The sequence below is a fragment of the Micromys minutus genome (assembly GCF_963924665.1).
Source record: "Micromys minutus genome assembly, chromosome: 27".
Classification (NCBI taxonomy): domain Eukaryota; kingdom Metazoa; phylum Chordata; class Mammalia; order Rodentia; family Muridae; genus Micromys; species Micromys minutus.
In genome coordinates, this window is record NC_137962.1 from 40,499,658 (window position 1) to 40,525,471 (window position 25,814).

Consider the following 25,814-nt stretch of genomic DNA (forward strand, 5'->3'; position numbering starts at 1 on the left):
AGTCAATTACTCCCCACGGGCGCGTCACCAGCTGATCTCAGCGGGACAGGGCACTTTTGCCTTGGCTGGAGGGGGAGATTTGGGGTGGAGGGTCAGAAGCAGACGACTAGCAGGTTCCTGCAGAGCCGGGGGAAGAGAAACGTTTTGGATAGCGTCTGGTCCATGGCAGGCACTGTTGCCTTCTCTGTAGTGGTTCCCCCTCTGTTGCACGGTTTGTTTTCTCTTCTTTACAGCTTGGACCAAAGACCTTGCATTTGACAACATGGACTCTTCAGACTGCGAGGACCCCCCAGGTAGTTACTTATATTCCCCTGGCTTCTTCTTGCTGGTAGCCTGGACCTCCATACTGAGTGCAGAGAAATTGAGGACAGAGAAGGGGAGACCCAAGGGGACTATAGGTACTCTCCCAACACTAGCTCTCCGGGGGTGGGTGGGTGTCTATCTGGCCCTGTCCTAGGGGAATACAGCCTGGGGTCACCTCCTCCCTATCCCGCCTCCTCAGGCGAGACCAAGGCAGCCTGCGAAGCCAACTCTAGACTCAGTGTTGTTTGAACTCCTTAGTCTTGTTGTTCTCCTATAGTGTTGTTCAAGCCCTACTACCTTTCTCTCCTTCGCATCCAGCAAGCAGAACCTTCATTGAGGAGGCCGCTGAGTATCTACAGCACACACCAGGCAGGGAGGACCTGAAGCTGTTGCTGACAGAAGATGGAGCCTGGGAGACATTTGTGGCTGAGGCTGAGTTGTCCAGGTTACCCACAGTTAAGGGCTTCCTCCCATTTTCTTGGTTTCTCTTCCCCTGCCTGTGGACGGTGCAGCCTCATTTGCCCCGTGTCTTTCTCAGCCAGTGCCCTTGTCCAATGGGCGGTGCTCTCCAAAGCCCCTCCATGAATGCACCCAGAACTGTGAATGTGCCGGTGTCTCTCAGAGAAGCTGAGAGCCGCCAGAAGGCTGGACCACACATTGTCCTTGAGGCTGACCTTGGGTTTCTTGCTCTCTTGGAGGTCAGAAATGACAGCAATGCCCCCACCACACACCACATGGTAAAGACCGAACGCTCTTTAATATAGAAAACGCCTGGGTACAGAAGTTAGATCCTAGATTTTCCTGATTTTAAGATGTTTTCAACTATGATACATTGTGGGGATGAGATTCACATCTCAACATGAAATACACTGTAATTTTTTTTTTACACCTAGCACACATCTTAATGATATTTGCCCATTTTAATTTTTTAAAAAAATATTTATTTATTTATTTTTATGTGCATTGGTGTTTTTCCTGCATATATGTCTGTGTGAGGGCGTCACATCCCCTGGAACTGGAGTACAGACATTTGTGAGCTGCCATGTGGATGCTGGGAACCAAACCTCTACCCTCTGGAAGAGCAGACAATGCTCTTATTTGCTGAGCCATCTCTCTAACTGCAAGAGCAATACCACTTAAACAAACAAACAAGATTTATTGTACCATTTATTTATTGAGACAGGGTTTCTCCACATAGCCCTGGCTACACTAAAATTCAATATGTAGATAAAGCTGGCCTTGAACTCTTAGAGATCTGCCTGCCTCTGCCTCCTAAGTGTTGGGATTAAAGGAGACAGACAGACAGACAGATAGATGATAGATATCTAAATGTGTGTGTGTGTGTGTGTGTGAAAGTGCACATGCACAGACCTATGGAGACCACAAGAGGGTGCCAGATTCCTGGAAGTTGGTGATCCTGAGCCTCTCACCATGACTGCTGATATCAGAACCAACTAAATTCCAGTTCTGTAGACTGTGCACCAAGCACTCTTTTTTAAAAAAAATATTTATTTATTGTATACAAGTACACTGTCCCTGTCTTGAGACACACCAGAAGAGGGCATCAGATCCCATTACAGGTGGCTGTGAGCCACCATGTGGGTACTGGGAATTGAACTCGAGACCTCTGGAAGAACAGCCAGTGCTCTTAACCACTGAGCCATCTCTCCGGCCCTGTACCAAGCACTCTTAACTGTGGAGCCAATCCCACAAAGAGCATCTTAACACAACTTTTACACATCATTCTCTGTTGATTAAGGAGCATTTACAATGACTAAGTGTTCACCATCTGAAGAAAGATTCTGTATGTCTGTGAAATCCCTCCTGAGTCACAGTAAGCAAGCTGTGACCTGGGCAGACTACATGGAATGGAACCTATAACACACTGTTCATTTTCATTTGTTTGTTTGTTTTTCTAGCTCTGGGGATGGACTCAAGGGCCCCATGTGTATTAGGCAAGCACTCTACCACTGACCGAAATCCCTAGTTAACGATTTCTCTTAATCTCTTGATGCCTGTTACAGAACTGATGCAGACACTTTGCGCGATGCCCTCAGGGCGCTCACAGCAAACATGGCTGTGGAAGACCAGAACAGGCTCCAACATGACCTGCAGGACATGGAGAGGTTTATGGATGCATTTCCCCAGGTGAAACTGGAACTGGAGGGACACATCAGGAAGCTCCACACACTGGCAGACAAGGTTGACAAGGTTCACCGGGACTGTACCATCTCCAAGGTGGTGGCTGGCTCTACCAGCACAGTGTCTGGAATCCTAACGCTCCTTGGCCTCACTCTGGTACCTGTGACAGCTGGGGTCAGTCTGGTACTCTTGGCAACAGGGATGGGTCTGGGAGCAGCAGCGGCTGTGACTAGTGTCTCCACTGGTATAGTGGACTACACAAGTAAGTCATCAGCCCAAGCGGAAGCCAGCCACCTGGTGTCAACCAGCATGCTCAGAGTAAAGATGATCGCAGAAGCTGTGGTCCATGTAGGACCCCAAGTCTTTTCCTTGTCTGAGAATTGCTGCCGAGTTCTACGATGCATTGAGCAGAGCATCTACGTCCTAAAGCTTGCCAAAGCCAACCCTGCCTTAGCAGCTAGTGCCAAGCGCCTCATGGCCATGGGGAGCATCTCTGCCCACAGTGGTAAGCATGTGAAGGAAGCCTTTAAAGGCACTGCCCTGGCAGTGAGCAGAAGAGCCCGGGTCATGGGGATAGCCACCACAGGTGTGTCCCTCATTGGGGATGTGATCGGCCTTGTGCAAGAGTCCAAGAAATTGCACAAGGGTGCAAAAGCAAAGTCTGCCGAGGAGTTGAGGCAGCAGGCTCAGGAGCTGGAGGAGAAATTGGAGGTACTCATTCAGATCTATGACGGTTTGCAGGCAGGCTCAGCGCAGTGACATGCTTCCTCCCCCAAAGTAGTGCAGAAGATGGGGAGGTGTTCTAGGTAGAGATAGAAGCACTTTCGTGGGAGGGAATCAGACCCATGAAGTTCAGGATGTAGGCATTTGTTGTAGTATATGTGTGTATCTGAGAATGTGGGTGTAGGTGCCCTCAGAGGTCAGCAGAGGGCATCAGATCTCCCAGAGCCGGAGTTACAGGAGGTTGTGAACGGCTTGATATAGGTACTGGGAACTGAATATCATGTCCTTGGCGGGGTAGCCAGTACTCTTCACTGCTCAGCCACCTTTCCAGCCGGAGTTTGGCATTTTCTCTAGCTGAGCACTGTTAAGATCAGTGCTGGTAGCTCATGGAGTAAGGAGAAGATAATGGGAGCCTGAAACAGGGGACCAGGGGGAGACTAGCATGTGTGGGTGTGGGAGGGAACAGTCAGTTTGGGTGTAAAGAGCCTGGAGACTTGAAGAAAGAAGGCCATGCAGGAGCAAGCAAGGAGACAGCTGGGAATGGAAGAAAGCCAGAAGGAGGGTGTGGAAGAGCCACAGTGACTTCCTAGGGTAACGGTGGTGGTGACAGTGGTGGTGACAGGCGGGAGTGATGACAGAATAGGTACAACAGTTGTCAAGGGGCCACCAGTGACTCTCTCAATAGGGTGTGCTGGGATAATGATTGATTTATAGAGCTGGGGTGACCCAGATTGGACTGACAAAACAAGAGACTTGGTGGCATGTTGAGAGCAGCCAGCTGTGGTCAGGAGACACACCTTCTCAGAGACATAGCTTCCTCGTGAGTTGGGGGAGGATTGGAAGGGGATGATGGACAAGACCACCTCTCTGCTCATCTTCCTTTTCCATCCTGTGTTCTATATCAACTTTAGCTCAATGAACATTAGCCAATCAGTCTAGGAAAATGGGCACCCTAGATTGAAGGTCCCAAAGTCATAGATAAGGAAAACAAAACATTAGAACATGGTTCAGGATGTGCGATCAGAGAGCACCCACCCTCATCCTAACCACCTAGCTGCTAGGTCAGCAGACCAGCCCGTGAGGCAATGTGCTCAGTCCAGGGGTAGAGCACAGCCTTATAGGAGGCACAGAGGTTCTTCTGCTTCGAGAGATCAGCACCAGCGGAATCAGGAAGGTTAGCAACGGAATTGTTTCTTCAAAGGAAGAGATGTATTACCTGTTATCTGCCCAGAAGGTTGGAAGTAGACATGGTTAATAGTTTGGTGACTTTTTATGCTACTTTTATGTCCAAGACCACACCAGATCCTCCCTCTAGACCCTTATTGTGAACTTGTCCACCTATAGAACCCACGTTTATGAAAGATGTCACGTGTAGAGAAAGAGTTTGATGTAGTCGTGTCTTAAGCTTTATTGTGCACACAGGATTGAGTTAATTACCACCAGGAACGTGTTCACCAAACTGTACTGTTAAATATGTCTAAAATAAACTACTTGGGGTAAGACCCCTGAAGTTTGAACCAACCCTGGCTACTTAGTTGTTTGAATCAAATTACCTTCCTTGCCTCTTGCAGATTGTTACACTACCAGTCATGGTGGCCACAGAGATCCTGCAGATTGTTACACTACCAGCCATGGTGGCCACAGAGATCCCTGCAGATTGTTACACTACCAGTCATGGTGGCCACAGAGATCCCTGCACAGTTTGTCCCACAGGACAACACTCAAGCTGGCTTCTCCCACCATTGTTCTAGTCAGGGTTTCTATTCCTGCACAAACATCATGACCAAGAAGCAAGTGGGGGAGGAAAGGGTTTATTCAGCTTACACTTCCCACATTGCTGTTCATCACCAGAGGAAGTCAGGACTGGAACTCAAGCAGGTCAGGAAGCAGGAGCTGATGCAGAGGCCATGGAGGGATGTCACTTACTGGCTTGCTTCCCCTGGCTTGCTCAGCTTGCTTTCTTATAGAACCCAGGTCTACCAGCCCAGGGATGGCACCACCCACAACAGGCCCTCCCACCCTTGATCACTAATTGAGAAAATGCCTTACAGTTGGATCTCAAGAAGGCATTTCCTCAACTGAGGCTTCTTTCTCTGTGATAACTTCAGCTGTGTCAAGTTGACAAAAAACCAGCCAGTACACCCATGCTGAATCCTCTTCTGGCCTTTCCAATAGTGTCCCATGTGGTCACTCCCAGGGTTGAGAGTAAGTGGCAAGTAGCCAGCCTTGGTGGATAAACACGGCCTCTCTCCCTGCCACCAGTTCTGAAACATCTTTGGAAACACAAAGCTGCTGGGGGCGGGGGGGACAGAGACGTGGTGACCACAAAGCCACATTCTTTCCTTGAGTATAGAGTTTCTTAGGGCTGGGCATGGAAGCACACACCTGTAACCCCTGCACCCCGTAGGCAGAGGCAGGCAGATCTCTGAGTTTGAGCCAGCCAGGTCTACAGAATGAGATTCATAGTGAGACCCTGTCTCACCCAACACCTCAAAAAAAAAAAAAGCCTCTTTGATAGTAGAGATTTTCAAGAGAACATTCCCATGGATCAGGAGGATTTTCTAACTCTGATCTCATTTTGGCTCCATCCTCTCCCCAAAGTATCTTTCCTGATGATCTCTTATTCCTGCTGGAGTGCTGAACTCTAGTCAGAGCCTTTGCTGATATCCAGGACACAATGCAGGGGATGTGGGATCCAGGTAGAGAGGATAAAACAGCCAGTCAAGGGGACGCCACAGCTGTAGAGTGTGAACACAACAACAGGCACACTCAAGCTCCGAAAACAGCACAGCTGGATGCAAAGTCACAGGTGCACCTAGCTCTACAATAGGATCAGAAAAGACCAACAGGGAAAACACAGGGAAGGAGGTGAGGCCACAAAGAGGTAGGGGTCAGCGGGAGTGAGAGGGTTCCGAGAAGGTGATTGAAGTGAATATGACCAAGTGGTATTGTATACGTGGATGGAAATGTAATAACAAAACTCAGCATTATATATATATATATATATATATATATATATATATATATATATACATACATATACATTAATGTTAACATAAAACTTCAATAAGAATAAGAAAGGAGAAAAGGAAGGGAGTCTGGAGCCTGAATGCTTGCCTCATCTTGCATGTGGTGCCAAAGTCCCAGGCAGAGGCGAGGTCATGTCCCCAGATTCACAGTCGCCGGTCCTTGAGCTACACACATCTCTATTCTTACTAGTTACCTAGTCACAGGCTTCACTGTTATTGTCCTTGTCATTTCAGAACAGATTAAGCGACGTTCTTTTGGCTCCCAAAACAGACTAGCATTTTCATGATGTCAAAGTGTATCTCCTCTCTGTAGAGGTAGGATTTGTAGAGACACCCATGGAGGGATCTGTCCCCTTGCTTTTTGCATGTCTTAGGGGTTCCATTTGCTGCAAAGAGACCACACAGCCATGCATGGCAACTCTTATAAAGGAAAATCTCTCATTGTGGCTGGCTTGCAGAGGTCCGTCCATCATTGTCATGGTCATGTCCAGGCAGGCAAGGTGTTGAAGAAGGAGCTGAGAGATCTACATCTTGATCTGAAGGAAGCAGGAAGAGACAGGGACACACCAGACCTGGTTTGAACATCTGAGACCTCAGAGCTCGCCCCCTAGTGCTACACTTCCTCCAATAAAGACACATCCCCTAGTAGTGTCTCTCCCTATCTACAAAGCATTCAAACACATCAGCCTTTGGGGGCCACACCTATTCAACCAACCATGCTGTAGCAGACACTGTAGACACTTCTCCAGCCAACCTCACCAAAGCCCCGGTCCTACAGTGGTTCTTCCAACACCTTCACTAATACTATGTTATCTCCAAGGTGAGCCTTCTGTATCCTAGAGAATACCTGGCTGATTCACCTATGACAGGAGTGTCCTTGGGATCTTTGGCTGATAGATATGGGCTTTACAGGTGTCTGTTGCCAGTGTCATGTGAGAAGTAATGAACAAACCAAGACATCTGTGAGGTGGTTCTTCGAGGCCTGTGAAAGGCGGCTGTGGCTCCCAGAGATTTCTTTCCTCAGCATCTGGTTTTTGCTCAGTGACTTTATCACAACAGCAATGAGGCTTCCATAGTCCCTGATGTGTATCCACCCTGATGTGGACTCAGCACCTTCACTCAGAAGCCATTTCTCTTGAACAATGGTTCATAAGGATTCTGGTTTCCGGGAGGACATGTTCAGACTAACAGCGGTCATGTGACACAGGGCAGACATGAAGGCGAGGCTGCTGAAAGACTTCTGGTGCATCTTGCTACAGATACGGGTGTGACATAGGGCGTCTGTCCCTTTCTATTTCTTCTGCTTCAAAGCCTCGGGACCTCAGAGACATGAGGACCATGTGTCAAACAGAGTAGGGAAATCTTGGTGAGACAGAGTCTTGGGTGACCTTGCGCACAGGTCAAAGCACTGTGAGGCTCACTCTTCTTTGATGGAGAGAGCTGGGGATGTGGTTCCATGGTAGAGCACTTCCCTAGCGTGTGGAAGATACGGAACGCTGGAAGGCGGAGGAAGGTGCTTTGAGGGATCTCAGATGGTGGCTGCTCTGTCATGCTCCTGGTGAACTGGAAGCCCAGGCAAGCAACCTCCTTTCCCAGCTGTGCTGAGGTCTCCAGATGAGGCAGAACGGAGGCTGTCTGCACAGACTTTCACTGGCAGTGGACCGCGCTGCCTCTGCTTTAGAGGGGAATGCAGGGCTCAGGACATCCTGCTTCTCCAGTGCCAAGTTTCCACACAGCACACAAGCCCAAGCTCTCCTCCCTGATGTAACCACTCCCTCATCACCTCAAATTCAGGACTCAGGCCTGAACTAGGCTCTTCCCACCCTGTAACCCCCTCCCCCCATTTGGGAATTTTATATAATACCTTTTTCCTGATTTGCCGGCACAGCCACTCCAAGCCCTGGATGTCAAACTTTCCTATGACACTTCCCTCTTCTACATTCGTCCTCCCTTCCCCCACTCCAACACCTAGGTCTCTCCTGTCACCAGGGGGATTGGCATGATCTCCGTAGCATCCTAGTGTTAGTAACTGGGACCGGCTGGGCAGCTATACCAGATACCGTCCCTCTGGGGTTCTCTGTCAGGTCCCAGGCATTCTGTCCTCTAAGTGAAGGCAGCACAATGGCCCCACTTGAGAGCTCTCCTGCTCTCTCTCCTGCGCATCTATACACGGCCTGGCTAGGAGTTTGGATTTGCTGTCTCTGAGCCCATCCATAAAATGGGTCCGTGCCCTCTTCTAGAGCTGTCATGAGGATGAACAAGGAACTCAGCCCATTCTCCTACTTAGCACTTAGGGCTTCTTAGGAGTGTGGGTCTGCCAATGGCTATGTCTGTAAAATAAACACAGGCCAGAACTCAAAGAGAGAGGGAGAGGCGCCTCTTATGAGGAGCCCCAATCTAACAAAACCCCAGACTCAGGTCCTAAGTCTCACCGTCACCCCACGTCCTTGTCCACCCACCCACAGGACAACCCTGGGCTGACTTTCTATGCTCTCTGCACATTTCATGTTGTTTGTGGGTTCTCCATGTTATTTCAGAAAAAAAAATTCTGTCACTTCAGGCTCAAGGCCCTTCCAGAGATCACTTGTGACCATCCCTACCTCAGGGATCGTCTGTGGATATTGGTCCACAAGGGCAAAGGGAACAGAGACAACAAAGAGGTTTGGAAGTCCTGTGAGGACCTACAGTGAAGACACACCAAGGCCAGCTGCAGACAGGCAGATCAACTTTACTTGGGGGTGACTCAAGACTTATATAGTTTTAGGGAACTGGGGGTTGGAACAGCCACTATGGACAAAGATCTTGGCTGAAGGCTTAGAGTACTGAAATGCCTCATTAGCATGAGGAAGCATTTCAGAAATCTCAAGGCTAGCTAAGAGGGTTCTTATCGGGAGAGAAGAAGTTGAACTTGTAATCTAAGGCCTCTTGGTGTTCTGAGGGTTGAGGTATGTCTATGCGTGGTTTTGAATGCCTCACACAAGGTCAGAGAACGGGAAGCCCTGCCAGTGGAAGGAATCCTCCATACAGCTTCGGGCTCCAGAAGGCTATCCGGACAATGGTAGACTTTGATCTTAATTAACAGGTTTCCCCACACACTCTCCATGCCTCCTGGGTGCTGACCAGCTCCGTCTCTCCCCAAGGACATCTGCCTCTCCTCACCCCTCAGCACAGACCTGGGCTCTGGAGAGGTTGATGCCGACAGTGGTCTTCTCAAGTTGGAGCACATGGCACGTGGAATCTGTCTGCATTGCTTCCTCTCAGAAGTTCCCAGCATCCTCTAAGGCAGAGTTCACTACCTCATGACTCACTCTCCTGGCATATTTGGTGAGGGGCCAAAGCCCTCTGATCTACCAGAGGCCTACAGCTGGATGGCTGTGTGACATCTCTGCACTGTCCCAGGAGAAGGGACTGATTGATAGGAGCTGGACACTAGGGACCAACACAAATCTTTTTTTCTGGGGCCAATTTCAGGGACCAACACAAATCTTTTTTTCTGGGGCCAATTTCATCCTATACAAATGTCACTGGGACCTGATGGCATGTTCTCATAGCTTTGAGGGAGGGAGAGCAAGTAACTACTCAAGACCCACACACTGCAACACATTCATTTCAGCATTTGATTGGAGATTTGCAATCATTCCCTGATTTCCAAATCAGTGTGTGACTACCACATGTAATATGGGACTATGCTGGGATTTTGCAGATGGGGAAACTGAAGTGAGGAACAAGTTATCAGCTTTGTTCCCACAACTCAGAGGCTGAGCCAAGAGCAAACCAAGGCAGAGTCTCAAGATACAAGAGTCTAGCGACCACGCTTCCTTGTAGAGGGATATTTGTTCCTATATTTTAAGATATTTTCTTACTCTTGATTTTCTCTCCTTTGATCATGACTTCAGCTTGGCAGAGAAAAGCACAGTGAGATGAAGGATCATGTAAATGTCCGCTGAGCCACAGACCCACCATGACAGGTTCCCTTGATCAGCGTGGGGAATGGGCTGGAACATTCACAGACCCCTGAATAGTCAGGGTGGCAGGGATGAGGACATTCTCATGCCTCTATCTCTAAATCCAGGGACAGAAGCAGAACCCATCCCACGTGAAGATTAAGAAGATCAGTTAGTGATCTGCTCAGCACATTCTGTGACAATACAAGAAAATGAGGAGAATGTTTGCCATCTCAGAGTGCAGGACTTGGCCAATACCTGTGGTCCAGAGGTTGTAAGTGGCGATGTAGCTTTAATTTTTGTCAATAGCCACTTTTAATAATGGTTCTTAAATGCTTTAATCTCCCTTCTAGACCATCACCCACCAGAGTAGGTGGAGAAAAGATAGGGGAAGTGGACCTGTTTAGAAATGGTTCTTTGTAGCAAATCTCATCTGACTTGTCAGGAAGTCAGCAGTTCAGTTCACAGGTCATCAGCTTGGTCCACTCACAAACCCTTCACGGATACACCAGCAGTCCGGTTTGGTAGTGTCTGGATAGCAGCGGCAGTGGCACAACCTAGCAAGAACAGTTAGACCTCAGCTGAATTGGTACAAGTCAGCAGGAGGCGGGGCAGGAGGGACACCAGGAGACGTTCTTGGCTGTGCATCTCTCAGCGAAGATCAGCAAAGATGCAAGGCCAACAGTACTGCACAGCTGTACCAGCAAGCCAAGCCCAGCATCTGTCATGGTCCATCAGTCCTGTTCATATGCCCTCCAGACATCACATGTCCTCCACAGGTCTTGCCTCAGCATGTGAGTCTGACTTAGAAAAACCCACGTGTGTGTCTGTCTAGGCTGACATCACTGCCAATTGGCCTGAGTCGGAGGAAGTGGTAAGAGGCTGAAGTACACCACCAGAAGTTTTTTTTTGGTGTGTTTCTCTCTATGGGGTCCTGACAAATGGATCTCAACAACACATGCGAGGCGGGTCAACACAGGCATGGTGTTAGTGAAGAACCCTTCATGGCGTGTCTTTTCATGTGCTTGCTTTAGCAGAACATCCTTTCACCTGTGTCTGCTTCAGCAAAATGTTCCTTCACCTGTTTGCTCCAGCAAAACACCATCCAACATAACCGACTTTCCATAGAACCCATACATTTCCACTTCATGACTGCTTTAACTCCATTTGCCAAGACCAGCCAGTTAACATTTACTGAACACAAGTCTACGGAACACACGAGGACAGGAGCCCATTGATCTGAGACACACACACACACACACACACACACCAAAACACACCCACACACAAAACACACCAACACATACACACACACACACACATACACACACACACACACACACACACACACACACACACACACACACACACACATTTAAAGAATTGGTAGTGAGAATGTTGGTTTGTTTAAAAACCAGCCACAGTATAAGTTTGTGTCTTTACCTGAGTCCCAGCTGTGGGACTATGGGGCTGCTTCACAGCTGGCTCTCATTCGCCCTGTGCTCTGGGAGAGGCCTGGTGTTTGGCAGCTGCAGATAAGGAGCTAGACACCTCTAATCAGTTGGAAGTAGTCTAACAATGAGGTTGCCCCATTTCTCTTTTCTTCTCTCCTGTCTAGTGCTAAAGAATGGCTCTGTTGACCAGTGACATGGCAAGAAATGTCACTCTGGGTAGTGCCACATTAGAGGTGGGGATGCTGAAAAGCCCTTTGGTCCAGAGGCAACTGCAACAAGATAGTGACCTTAGTGCAATGGGAAGCATCTCTGCAGTGGCTTTAGGAAGCAGAGGGTGAACACCAGCACCACCTAGTGGAGTCCAAGAGGGTCAGCAGCCAAGGAGTATTGCTACGCTGGTTATTTCTGCCATCCAGTCCATACCATGGAGAGTATACTCAAAGCACACACGCTGCACAAGTAGGTGCCCTAAAACACAGGTCCACCCATCTTTCTCTATCAACATCATACAGTAGGGACAGGGATCTTCTGGCTAACCATGTGATACAGGGCTTCTGAAGTCACTCAAGAGAGAAATGTTCCAAGCTGCAAATCACAGGGCAGGGAGTGTATCCTGGGGTGTTCTGTGGGTATTGCTCTTGTCTTGCACTTTCAGAACCTATGAGAGTTTCTGAAGTTGTTTCTCTGTCTGAGGAGAATGACATGAATTGCTACAGCTAGGTACGTGACTGTGTAGAGTAATTAATTACACATCCACATTCTGCCTGACTTGAGATTCCCTTCAAGGGAGTGATGGTTTGCATATGCTTGGCCCAGGGAGTGGCACTAGTAGGAGTGGCCTTGTTGGAGGAAGTGTGTCACTCTGGGGATGGGCTTGGAGACACTCCTCCTAGCTGCCTGAGGATGCTTAGTCTGTTCCTGGCTTCCTTTGGATGAAGATGTAGAACTCTCAGCTCCTCCTGCACCATGCCTACCTGGATGCTGCCATGCTTCTGCCTTGATACTGGACTGAACCTCTGAATCTGTAAGCCAGCCTCAATTAAATGTTTTTATTAATAAGACTTGCCTTGGTCATGGTGTCTGTTCACAGCAGTAAAACCCTAACGAAGACAAAGGGGTTCCTAATCATCTATTGCCCTCCATATCCTCTGGCAAGATGGTCCAAGTACCACTCACCTGCTGCCCTGATAATTAAGGTCAAAGTGGACCTCTGAGCTCGGCACTGCATGGAGGACTCCCTTCAGAGGCAGGGCTTCCCCTCCTCTGACCTGGTCTGGGGAGTTTAAAACTCCCACACCTCTCTACCTGCAGAATGCCAAGGAGGTTTGGTTAAAGTCACAGGTTCAACTCCTTCTCCCACCCCCTGAATAAGAACCTGTTCAGCTAGTACCTGAGATTCCTGAAATACCTCCCCATGGTAAGTGAGACATTTGGGTAATATAAGCCTCCAGCCAATGACTTTTACCCATCCTGGATATTCTGATTCCTGTCCCCAAAATTATATAAGCACCCCAAGTAAAGTTTATCTGCACCCCTGAAGCTGGTTCCTGTGTGTCGTCATTACTGTAGATACTCACAGAGCTTCTGGCCCTCCCATCCGTTGTCTCTGCCCTCTTGGACCAATACAGGCTGATGATGCCCAGGGAGAGGGAGGGTCACACTCACACCAATCAACCTGTTGAGTCTCCTGGGACTTTGCAGTTGTGATGGTGGGGGATTAGTAGTCAGTGTTTGGACCTAAGCCATCTGATGATGGGACAGTGTTCACACATTCTTCATGTTGGATCTGGGTCCTCATGTCTGGGACCAGAGTGAATGCTGTTCTTTTCCATCCTCTGGATGTACTGGTTCCCTTTAATGGATGTTCTTGTTCAAATCAGCCAGGCTCTACTTCTGTTGTTTACCATCCCAAGACCCTCAATGCATGGTTATTATGAAGGGAGTTCAGTGGTCCAGACACCAGGGAAACTTCAGCAGTGCCATGGCTTTGGCCAAATTAATTCGGGTCCCCCAAAACTGTTTGCATGAGAGAGTCTGCACATAGACCCTGAAGGACTCTGGCCCTAGTTAATTCTGACTGGTAAATAAAGATGCCAGCAGCCATATGCTGGGAAGAAGAGACATAGGTTTAGGGTTTAGGACCACAATGAAGGAGCAGGAGGGAGCTGCCATGTCTAAGAAATGTGTACAGAATAGTGACAAGAGACGCTGTGGGGCAGAGAAACTGTGTTGAATTACCCCTGAATTTGGACGGAGTAACGGGGAAAGTATTTCCTCATGGATAAGGACCAGGGAATCCTCAGTCTCCAGTTGTACAAATTGTCTTCTGACCACGTTGACTTTGGAAGCTGACTCAGCCTTCCTGGATATTCAGGGAGCTCTGAGTAGAGCAGAGAGTCACAAACACTGCCTGAGATGCTACTTTGCTCCTCTTGCATATCCTCTGCTTTGTGCCTTCAGTTCCTCTCTCTCCTCCCAGCCCTTCTGTCCTGCCTTCCACCCACATCTCCCTTCCAATGTCACCCACAGTCTCTCCTGACCCTTGGCTGTGACCCTAGTTCTGGTTTCTTTGGGCTTTGGAAAGGATGGTGGCACTTGGTTCTGCATCTCTGACCTGTTGCTCATCCAAGGCTGTCACCACGTCCTATAAGACAGAATTTCCATTCCTTCCTCCTGAGCAAGGCCTGGAGCTCCCAGTCTGAGTAAGGATTCTCAGGGTGCATGTGAAAGATGGTCAGCTGAAGATATGGCCATGAAAGGGATTGAATGGGCACACTGAAGAAATGAGGCGCTATGTTCTGGCATCTGGAGGCAGGAAGTGTGTGTATTAACAGCTATTATCAATCAATGGACTGAGCTTGTAGATATGGGCTTCCCTGCTAGGGTTCAGGGCTCTGTGAGCAGGAGACCAAGACTCTCCATGCATGCTCTGTCTACACATAGCATCCTGCCCTAGGCCGACCAGGTGATCGATGCTTGGATCTGTTTTCTGAGGATCTCACAATTATTACCCCACTTGAGGTCTTCCTTGGGAATGGCATCGCTGTCAACCTGTACACAGTACCCTCCGGGTGGGTGATGGGAACAGCCACTTCCCTTAGTTTTGTATTTATTCTTTCTTTCACATCTTCACACCGCCCAGCAAGGGAGAAGGTCAACTCTACACATCCACTCAAAAACTTGTCAGGGCTCTTACAAAAGCTTCTCCATTTTTTATCTTGTGTAGCTCTGAACGAGTCATAGAGCAAAGAACGGCAACAGGCAGCAGGGAGGTGTGAATGGTCACTGCAATGGGAGGTAAGGTGTAAACGGTCACTGGGATGGGAGGTGTGAACAGTCACTGTGATGGGAGGTGTGAATGGTCACTGTGATGGGAGGTGTGAACAGTCACTGTGATGGGAGGTGTGAACGCTAACTGTGATGGGAGGTGTGAACAGTCACTGGGATGGGAGGCGTGAACAGTCACTGTGATGGGAGGTGTGAATGGTCACTGAGATTGTCCCCTTGGCTGAAATGCACAGCAGTATGGAGACTAATAGAGCTTGCCTCTGGTTGTAGCTGAGTTTGCAGAGGTGGCTTGGAGGAGGCCTCTGACTTGATGACTGGTTTACTTTATTGCAGGAGTAAAATTCTGAATAGTCCATTGGGAAGTAGGGTTTACTAGAGACAGCGGGTCACTGGGAGCATGCATTGGACACCACATCTAGGCTATGTCTTCTTCCTCTTATTCCTGTTGCTTCTTGGCTGCCACGTGGTAAACAGTGTTCATTCGTCACGCCTGCCCGATGAGCTTGACAAAGGAACACGTGTAATTCCACTGGCTTTGTCTGCACTCACTTCCGTGTGTCTGCGGAGGTCCCTGGTTATTTACCACAGCTATGGGTTCATAGAATCACTGTGACATCAAAGTAAAGATTTTCCTATCCCCTCAAAGTGACACCCTGTGGCTAACTTTTCAGGGTCCCGTGCCTTCCCTAAACCCAATGACGCAATGCTCTATAGAACTCATAATTTCTCCATAGCAACAGTTTGTTTCATAACTGGAATCATGGATGTAAGAGCCCGTTCGTTGGCTCTGTTTTGACTGTGCACACGCCACTGACAGCCATGTACAATTCTGTGTGCACTGTTTTTCTCCCTTTATGTGGCTGAGGAGTCACAGATCATTGTGAGGACCCCCCGTCTCTCGCACATGTCAGAATAGCCTCACAAAACCTGAAGTGAGTGCAGGACCTGTCCAGGGGCAGCAGCTGCAGGTTTGATCTTTGCTGCCTGTCACTTGTGTTCCTCAGTAACAGACTTGGTCACAACTGCTCTACACTCTCCTCCCTTTCTGCCCATCGCTTCTGTCCCTTTCAGGGGCCTCTACTCATCTCTGAGCTTCTCCTGGTCTCTTTCTGTAGCCTTTATCCTTGTTACGAGCACTTTAAATACTGGAGGTAGGTTATTACCTCACATGCTTTAAGTTCTCTTAAAATGTATCTGTTTTGAAAATTGTCAACCACTTAACTAGAATACTTTCACCACCCATGTAGTAATGCTGTAATTATGAGAAGTCACATAGGCAGTCTCGGTTCTCCCCCAACATCCACCCTGGCTCATGTCCTCTTCTTTGTAAAGAAAGGTGTGTTCCCAGGTGGGCAGAACCATAGAGGTAAGGTGACTCTGGACTGCAAGTCTGAAAGAAGCTATCTGGGTACTGGACAAGTAAGTAAGTGGTCGTTCATTCAAAGACTGATGGTGTAGAGGTTTCCAGGGCGTGAGATCTTTGAAGAGTTCAGTTTCAAGTAAACAATGACCCAAAGGGCCAGACTGAGAGTCTGGAGAGAGAACAGGGTCAAGGTCCAGGAAGGGGTGGAGTCTGGTGATAGCTCTTGGGTTAGTCAATGGGCAGATGCTGAACAACTGGGCACAGGGTTTGCTAGTATTCTCACATGGGCTCCACAGGAGAGAGGACTCAATGAACGTGGACCTGGAGGTGCTACTTTAGGCAGCTCTAGGTGTAAGAGTCTCTTCCCCAGTTCCTGCAGGAGGCCATCATGTCCCTGCTCTTCACACAGGAGAGCCTGATGCCATGCCTCCCTTAGCCACACAATGCAGCCCCCCGGGAGGACAGAGGGACTGTGGAGCGCAAGAGCGTTGCTGAAATAGACAAGACCTAGAAAGCGCACAGGTCATCTCTTAGTCTCCATTGGTCAGAACACGGGAAGAAGGCCACCTGAGCTGCCGTGGTGCAGGGGACACTGCCCACTGAAATGCACTTTCAGGGGAGCCTCAGTTGTCAGGAGAGAAATGCAATAGGAAGAAAGAAAAGCCCATGTGTAAATCTCAAACATTCATCTTAACCACAATGAAGAAAACACATTTTAAAAGAGGAGATGTTAAAATTGGGAAGGAATTATCAAGTGTCTATAGCTATAATCCAGAAATTATGAAAACATTTGCAGAAAGCAGGCAAAGCTTGTGTAGGTCAGTGTTCACAAGTTTATTCTTCAAAAATGACGGACCAAGTGTGGCCCTTCCTGCTCATCTTGGCAGATCTCATCCAATCACTGCAGATTTTAAACATCAAGAGGCATCAAACCTTAGGATTTCCCCAGGAGGCTGGAACAAAGTGGATTCCCTCGTCATATCCTGTCACCTCTCCTTCCGTCAGCATCCGTGGTGGCATGTAGGGCCAAGAACTTGTGATGACTGGACTGTTGGCATTCCCAGCATCCTCTCTTTCTAGCCTTGAGCATTTCACCAACGGTACCCACAGGACCCAAAACCAAGAACAGGAAAGGATGTTCACAATCAGAGTCTGATTGTAAGACTGAGAAATCTTTGGAAAAACACACAGGAGAAGAAAAGAGGACAAGTTTTCTGTGCAACCAATCAAAAAGCAGTGGGAAGATTGACAGCTCAGTGGACAGAGAGGATGGTGAGCCTAGGCTGGAGAAGTATGGTGGACATAACCCAGGAGCAGCTGTGATGTGGTTTAGTCAGGACTTGGATGTGTTCCCAGCTTGGGAGCTTGGTTCTTAGTTGGGAAGATGGGAGGTTGATGAATCTAAGAATTCTGGTAAGAGGTCATGAGACTGTTCCATCTGTGTTCTGGCTTCCTGTCTCTTAATGTGCTCTATCCCTTTAGCAGGCACTGCCTTAAAAGGGATATGGTCAGGGGCTCCCATGGGCTCAAGGCTCTGTCCAGCACATCCCCTCCCCCTAGTCCCTTGAGCTGCATTGAAGAGGAAGTGATCACTGAATCAGGCTGTCATAAACCTGGTTTAGCTCCTGCAGCTTCTGCTCCAGGTCCTGAGCCTGCTGCCTTATCTCTGCAGCAGACTCTGACTTAGCACCTTCATGCAAATGCTTTGAGTCTTTCACAAGGCTAACCACATCCAGCAAGAGGAAGAAACCTGTGGCTGCTGCACCCATTATTCGAGCTCCTTTGGTCATTGCCAGAGCAGTACCTCCAAAGGCTTCCTCCACCTGTCTAGTGGTTTGGGTTGATGTCTTTCCTGTGGTCATGAGACGCTTGGCACTAGTTGCTAGGTAAGGGTTGGCCTTGGCCACATGAATGGCATTAATGCTCTTCCGGATGCCTTGTACATTCTGGATGGAATTTGTAGTTAAAGAAACAAGTCTGTGCCCACTCTGTTCCAAAATGTCTTTCAAGTCCTTCATTGTGTCTTTGTTGGTTGGTATCAGCTTGCTGGCTTCAGCTTTAGCAGACACCATGCTTACCTTTTCCACAATGCTCGTGGAAACACTAGTCACAGCCGATGCTGCCCCCAGCCCCAAGCCAGTGGCTGACAGTGCCAGACTGACTCCTGCTGTCACGGGTGCCAGAGTCAGACCGAGGATTGTCAGGACTCCAGACACAGCACTGCTGGAGCTGGCCACCACCTGTGAGATGGTACAGTCCCTATGCACCTTGTCAACCTTGTCAGCCAGGGCGTGGAGCTTCCTGATGCTCTCCTCAAGCTCTGGTTTCACCCGAAAATAAGCATCCAAGAACCTTTCCCTGTACCACAGTTCATTTTGGAGTTCCTCTTCATTGTCTGTGTCAGTATCAGCTACAGTCTCGTGAAGATCTTCACTCAAGGTATCTTCCTCTTTCCTGCAACAGGAGAGGAGATCTGAGTGAGGACGACATTGTAGAGTAAGATCTGTCCTGAGGAACCCACAGAGCATTCGCTGTGAACTGCAGGAGACTGTAACGGGGCAATAAGCCCTTTCTTACCCCTATGAGCATGCCTGACATATCACACCATTCTTAGTTTCTAAGGACACAGTGAACTGGAAATCCATCTATAACTGTCCCTTTAATTTTATTTTATGTGTATGACTGCTTCTCCTCCATGTGCATCTGTGGACCATATTCATGCCTGGGGCCCATGGAGGGTAGAGGAAGGAAGGAATCGGATCCCTCAAATGGAATTACATCAGCCTGAGCCATCATGAAGGAGCTGGTCACTGACTGACTCAGCATCAGGAGGAGCAGCCTGTCCTCATCACTGAGCTGCCTGTCTTGCCCTCCAGCCCTCACTTCTATTGCTAGACATTTAGTAACGGAGCCTTCCCCTCAAGGTCAGTGTCATCACTACCGAAATACTGCTCCCTAGGAACTCTAAACGAAAAGAGGTGAGGTGAGAGAAAAGAGGTTATCCTATACTCTGCAGAACGTTAGTGCTTGCTGAAGAGGGCACTCTCCCATCTCTCGGTCTGAGCTGCTGGAACATCACCTGTCTGCCCGACATTGTCCTGCTGGCCAGGAGTGTCCATGTTTGACTGGCGCCTGTCCTGCAAGACTCTGCAGGTTGCACGTCCCTAAGGGAGAAACTGCTGATAGGACATACTTTGAAGCTTGCAGTCTTTTGTCCTGCAGTGGTGTGTCCGCTTGATCTGATTGGGCAGCTCACAAGGAAGATCCATTCACTTAAAACATAGCACATAGGTTTCCCTTTCAGCCGTGCGTGGAAATAAACATGAGAAGATTCCCATTCACACGTGGGGAATCCACACTCACATGTGTGGAATTTCCATTCACATGTGGCCCCATTCCCAGGGCATCTCACTGTGCCTTTGCAAAGTGTTTCAGTAGGAGCAAAAATTAAGGAGTTAGAACAAGTAGATTCCTAAGCACTTCCTTTAAGAAATTCTCAGCCTGAAAAGGTGATGTATGGTGGGAATTTTGCTGTCACTTCTGACCCCTGAGGAAGGAGACGCTGAAGGAATTGACTTCCAGGAAGAAGGGGGACCCCAGATCACTCATCGGAACGGTGCATCTGATAAAGGCCCAGCAAACTTCTGGACACTAATGCTTAGGTGAACACAATATTTGTTCCTTGAGAAAACTAAGTCTTCTAAACTTCTTCCCCAGTATGGATGGACCTAGACTTTTCATACCCTTCCAGTGCATGCTGGGCATATACTTGTTTAGGCCTGGCAAGAGTCCTAAGTGAGGTTGAGAGAACACCCCAGCTTTGACGCTTAGCCTCCATCAGGTTCCCATGTCCAGCCTTTGTTGGGTTTGGCCTTGACTTTCCTCAGGATGATCTCATGAGGTCAGCCTCACAATGGTTCTACTCTCTGCTCTCTACTGCCTGACTCTCAGATCCTCTGTGATGTGTCTCCAGATGAATGGATATCAGAATTGTTCTGTCTCTGTGTCTTAGAGCATCAGTCCTGAACAGTGTCTTTCTGCCTGTGGTAAGTTGTATCAGGCTAAATGTTCTTTTTCATTGGAGCTTTATTGGTGTATGTCACTCCATGTGACCTCTCACATGGGGCACTGTGTCCTGAGGACAACAGAAGATTCTGCTTAAAACCCTTGAAGGGACCTGGAGATGTGGCTAAGATGGCGAAGTGTCTGTTACAACGGTTTTCCAGAGGCCACATAGGAAAGCCAGGTGCTGGGCCTGGGCCTGTCATCCCTGTTTGGGGATACAGAGTCAGAAGGGTCCTCATACTCTCTGGTCAGCCAATCTGGTCACAGTGATGAGTTCCAGGTAAATAAAGGCAATTGACATTGTAATGGGATAGGAGAGAAAGTTCCTTTATTTAGAATGCATGTTTCTCTTTTAGAAAAACGTGAGTTCAGGTCCCAGCACCCACACTTGGTGGCTCACAGCTGTAGGGGATCTGGTGTCCTCTTTTGGCCTTGATGTACTATGTACTTGATTGTACTATGGGCTTGGGGTTCAAACTCTTATGCAGGGTTCTGTAACCTTGTTCTTTTCCCTTTACAGCCAGAGAGAAAAAGGCTTCACCGAGTCTTTGCCCGAGTACCTTTCTTTCTTGTCCTGCAGGTCATGGTGGAGCTTGTCTTCACCTTCTCCGTCAGGATCTGCAAAGATCTTACTGAGAGCTTCTCGCAAGGCCTCTTCCTCTTCCCTGTAATAGGGGAGACCAATTGATAAAGGAAGACTGCTTGTAAAAGAAACTCACCCAAATGCAAAAACCCCCCCCCCCCACACACACACACACACACACACACACACACACACACGCACACTTTAAAAAGCTAAATTTTGATGAACACCTACTGTGTGCAGGCTGCCTACTGTGTGCTGGCTATATGCTAGGCTCTCCAGATGCATTATCTTATTATTCTCACAATGCCACTCAATACTGATGAAATAAAGAAGAATGTAATAAACTAACTTCCAGTGGCCACAGGAATGGCAATGGCAGGAATAATTTAGTTCCCTGTGGCTGTTGTCATCTCCCTTCAAGCAGAGGCTCTTCTCTGGTAGAGAGCATGGTAAGGGAAATATTTGCTAAGAAGAGACATCCTGAACCCTAACTACTTGGTCTATCTGGGGAGAGTATTCCTGCCTAGAAAATGGTAACCAGGCCTGAACTGTGGTACTGCAGGCATCCCTCAGGAAGGTGACCTGGACAAATCAAGTCCTGCCACAAATACTTTCCAGGTTTCCTCTTCAGTCAGCAAGAGCTGCAGGTCCTCTAGGCTCCCCGTATCCAGGAGGTAGTCAGCCGCAGTCTCAATGGAGCATTCTCTGTCTAGATGGGAAGGAAATGCATCTGGTCAGAGGACTGTGCACAGAGATTAAATGGGTCAGGGACAAGCTGGTTAAGTGTGTGTCTGAGCACTTGCCACAGGGAATATTTTAATGTCACTAGTGGTAGGGGCTGAGTGTGTCCTTAGACTCATCTGTAAAATTTCTTGCCCTGGTGACTGTTTGGAGACAGAACCTTTAAGGACACACAGTACTGAAATTAAGTGAGGGTGTGTTTGAGCTCCTCACCACCCTGTTAGTGCCCTTACAAACCAGGAAGAAGCTGTCCTCCCTTCTCCCTCCTTCTCCTTCTTCCCCCATCCGTTTTCTCTTTCCCTGCCCCTCTCCCTCTGCCCAGGCACACAGACAGGACAAGCAGGAAGAGAGTGCTCTCCAGGGTCACCCTGCTGCACTCTGTGGTATCTGATTCCAGAGCACCGGGAGGAGATCTTTTCTGTAGAAGCCACCTGTCCAGTGTCTCTTCACGATGCCATCCTGAGGACACTAATGTACTTGGGAGGTGTTGGGACTTTGCAGAGATCTGTATCTCTCTCATCTTAGAACAATGAGGAAGTGATCTCTTCAGCCCCAGGAAGAGGGAAAACCCCAGTCCGTTTACTGTGTGCCTGGTGTTGGCTCTTGAATGTGGGTTTACGTCTTTTCCTTTATTTTTATTTTGTGTTTATGAACATTTGCCTGCACCATGTGCATGCCCGGTGCCCATGGAGGCCACTGGATCCCACGTTTACAGACTGTTGTGAGTCTGACGTGGGTGCTGGGAACTGAACCCAGGTCCTCTGCAGGTGCTCTCAACCCCCCAGCCATTCTCCAGCCCCTAATGTGACCTTCAGCACAGGAACAGTCAGTTTTCCATCCACTGGATTAATAAACATCTGGGAGTTCAGTGGTGAGGGAGCTTCTCCATCTAATCAGAGCACGATGCCTGAGCTAGTGAGAGGTTCAAAGTCTGAGTGGAGGCACCAGTGGAGGTGGGGTTTGGCTGGAGTCAGGAGGTCACTGGGGGATGGGCGGTGTCTCTGGGATTGATGAGCATCGTCCTGTCTCTGCCATTTTTGTTAGTGCTTTGTCCCCTTTTTGCCTGCCATGATGTGAACTGTCCAGCCTTTTCTCTGCTTCTCTGCGTCCCTGGATGGACTGGTCATGCTACATAGTAAGCAAAGTAAGTCTGCCTTCATTAGTTACAAAATGGCAAAAGTGAATAATGCAAATTTTAAAAAGTAGTTACAGCGGATGGATGAATGAATGAATGAATGAATGAAGAGTCTATAGAGCTAATAAAAGAATTTAAAATATGAAACGGAGTGCTGCATAGTGGTGCATGCATTTAATCCCAAGGGCTTGGGAGGCTGAGGCAGAGGGATCCCTGCGAGTTTGAAGACAGGCTGGTCAATCAGCATGAGTTGGAGGACACCTGGATCTGGAGCTGGTTGCTTCCAGTCTACACCACGGTGGTTTGAATATGCTTGGCCCACGGAAAGCGACACTATTAGGAAATGTGACCTTGTTGGAGTAGGCGTGGCCTTGTTGGAGGAAGTGAGCCAGGGTGTAGGTAGGCTCTGAGGTCTTAGGCTCACTCTCCAACCTAGTATGGAAGAGAGCCTCCTCCTGGATGTCGGTGAAAGACAGAATCTTCTGGCTGCCTTCAGATGAAGATGGAGAGCTCTCAGCTCCTCCAGCACCGTGTCTGCCTGCACGCTGCCCTGCTTCCTGCCATGATGATAAAGGACTAAATGTCTAAAATTGTAAGTCCTTCCCAGTTAAATGTACTTTGTAAGATCTGCCTGGGTCACAGTTGTCTCTTCACAGCAATGGAATACCCGAGACACCACTCCCCCGTCTCTTAATTTTTCCCTCCCTTTCTCCTTCTCCTGGCTTCCATTTTTTTCAGGCTGGGTATTAAGCAGGTGAATCCTGGGAGTTTACTTATGGCAAAGTGAGGAAGGGGAGGCACTGTGACCGAGGACTCTCTGTGCTCTCTTTGGGGTTCTCTGTACCCTTGACTCCCCAGCAGCCATTCAGCTCAGAGGTTCTAGCACGCATAGGTCATGTGTAGCAGTGGGGAACAACATGCTTACCTCGGGTGGCCATGACAGCTGCTTGGTCTCGGTGTCAGGCAGAGGACTTGGCAGGTGTTCCTTACAGTCACCAGGTGTCCAGGCTACAGGAGGACAAGGCACCTGTGAGATAGAATGGGGACAGCTGAGGGGATCTGGGACGCAGAGTTCTTTCAACAGTGACTGCCAAGGACCAAAGCACTTGACCCATAGTTTTGTGTCCCTGGGCTCTGCCACTGCTATTTAATGAGGTCAGTCCTGTGATCCCAGGCCTGATGTTCTCTCCTCAGCAAGCCAGAGGACTTCTGTCCTATTGGGGACACTGGAGAAGGCATCAGCTGAGGACAGGGCTGTGGAGAAAGAACTGAGTCTGCACACAAAAAGAGAGATTGAGAGAAATGTTCTGGCGGCCATCTGCAGGCAGAAACTGTGTGTATGCACGCACACACACACACATACACATACACTAACACATACACACACACACATGCATACCCACATACACACACACTAACACACACACATACACTAACACATACACACTCATATACACACATACACACACATGCACACACATGCATATACCTATATACCAACACACAATACACACATACACACACATACACACACACTAACACATACACACACACTTGCATACCCACATACACACACACTAACACACACATACACTAACACATACACACACATATACACACACACACACTTGCATACCCACATACATACACACTAACACACACACATACACATACACTAACCCATACACACACATACACACACATATACACACACACACTTGCATACCCACATACATACACACTAACACACACACATACACATACACTAACCCATACACACACATACACACACATATACACACATGCACACACATGCATATACCTATATACCAACACACATATACACACATACACACACACATACACATACACTAACACATACACACATATACACACACATACACACACATGCATACACATATATACCAACACACATATACACACATATACATACTCACACACACAAACACACACACACACACACACACACACACACACACACACCTGTATCCTCCTCCCATTGTCATCCTTGATCTTGCCGTGTACCGTGATCCTTCCTGTTGGTGAGTCACACTTGAGCCCCTCTGATGACAGGAAGTCCAGGTGAACCCTGTCCTGCCTGCTCCCGACCAGCTGAAAGCCCAGGCTGGAGCTTCCCTCCCGAGGTCTCTAAATGGGGCAGAGCAGAGCTTTTCGGCAAACCCTCGTCTCCTCAGCGCCTGCATGACATCTTCCCTGGGCAAGGAGCCCAGGGCTCAGGACCGCAAGCTCCTCCCTGGAGTCTCCAAATTCCTGCCCTTTGTCCCACACATCCCCTCCTGCCTGCTGTGTCCCTCCACCTTCACCACCACTCCCATCCCAGTTCCCACCACAAGCACCTTCCAGTGCTCCAGGCTGGTGCTCCAGGCAGCCCTGGAACTCGGCCCCCATCCCAAGAGAGGCCCCCACAGCCACTTCCTCCCTGATGGCTTCTCCAGTGAGGCTCATGACATGGGCTAGTGTAGTCTCAGTGTGGTCGGAGCCATGGGCCGTTGGTGACAGAAAAGCAAGCACCATGGACTTGCTCAGCCAGGAGGAAAGGCAGAGAGGGGCTCTGTCAGGTTTCTGAGCGTTTCCAGTGGTTTCCGTGCCTGTCACTCCCTGATCCCTTTGTCACTCTTCCCTTCTGCATATCATAATTAAAGACCCTCCTTCTACATCTCCAACCCCTCGCCTGCTGCCCTCAGCCAGCCTTGGAGGCCTCACCTCTGTCAGTCACTTCCTTTTATACAAACGGCTTCTACCTCTCAGCTCCTCTCCCTTCGATTCTCCCTTACTAACAGTCAGAACCCACTGGAACCTCATTCTTGGTCCAGGGCCTTCCCTCCATCACTGCTGCTCCTCCACACCCAGCAGTCTCTAACCCTTAGGCTATCCTCTCCATCATCCCTGAACCCCACTCACTTTCAGTTCTAAATCTTAAAGACGGTTTCTTCTCACCCCTGGCTGTCACTCCCAAGGCCTTTGTCTTCACATCGATGGATGCTAACACTCAGTCCCGA

The 25,814-nt window shown here is 48.7% G+C and overlaps 2 protein-coding genes across 2 annotated transcripts; one reads left to right on the forward strand and one right to left on the reverse strand.

Moving 5' to 3' along the window:
* Positions 1-262: 262 nt before the first annotated feature.
* Positions 263-3,204, forward strand: LOC308438389 (apolipoprotein L2-like; the record flags this gene model as incomplete). The annotated part of the gene is made up of 3 exons (XM_080939742.1): positions 263-293; positions 622-748; positions 2,328-3,204. 3 exons carry the CDS (start codon positions 263-265, stop codon positions 3,202-3,204), a joined length of 1,035 nt encoding a protein of 344 aa, XP_080795868.1.
* A 14,631-nt stretch (positions 3,205-17,835) lies between these two features.
* On the reverse strand, positions 17,836-23,711 carry LOC308438390 (apolipoprotein L2-like; the record flags this gene model as incomplete). Its single annotated transcript, XM_080939743.1, has 4 exons — positions 17,836-18,700; positions 20,872-20,976; positions 21,480-21,606; positions 23,699-23,711. 4 exons carry the CDS (start codon positions 23,709-23,711, stop codon positions 17,836-17,838), a joined length of 1,110 nt encoding a protein of 369 aa, XP_080795869.1.
* Positions 23,712-25,814: the final 2,103 nt, after the last annotated feature.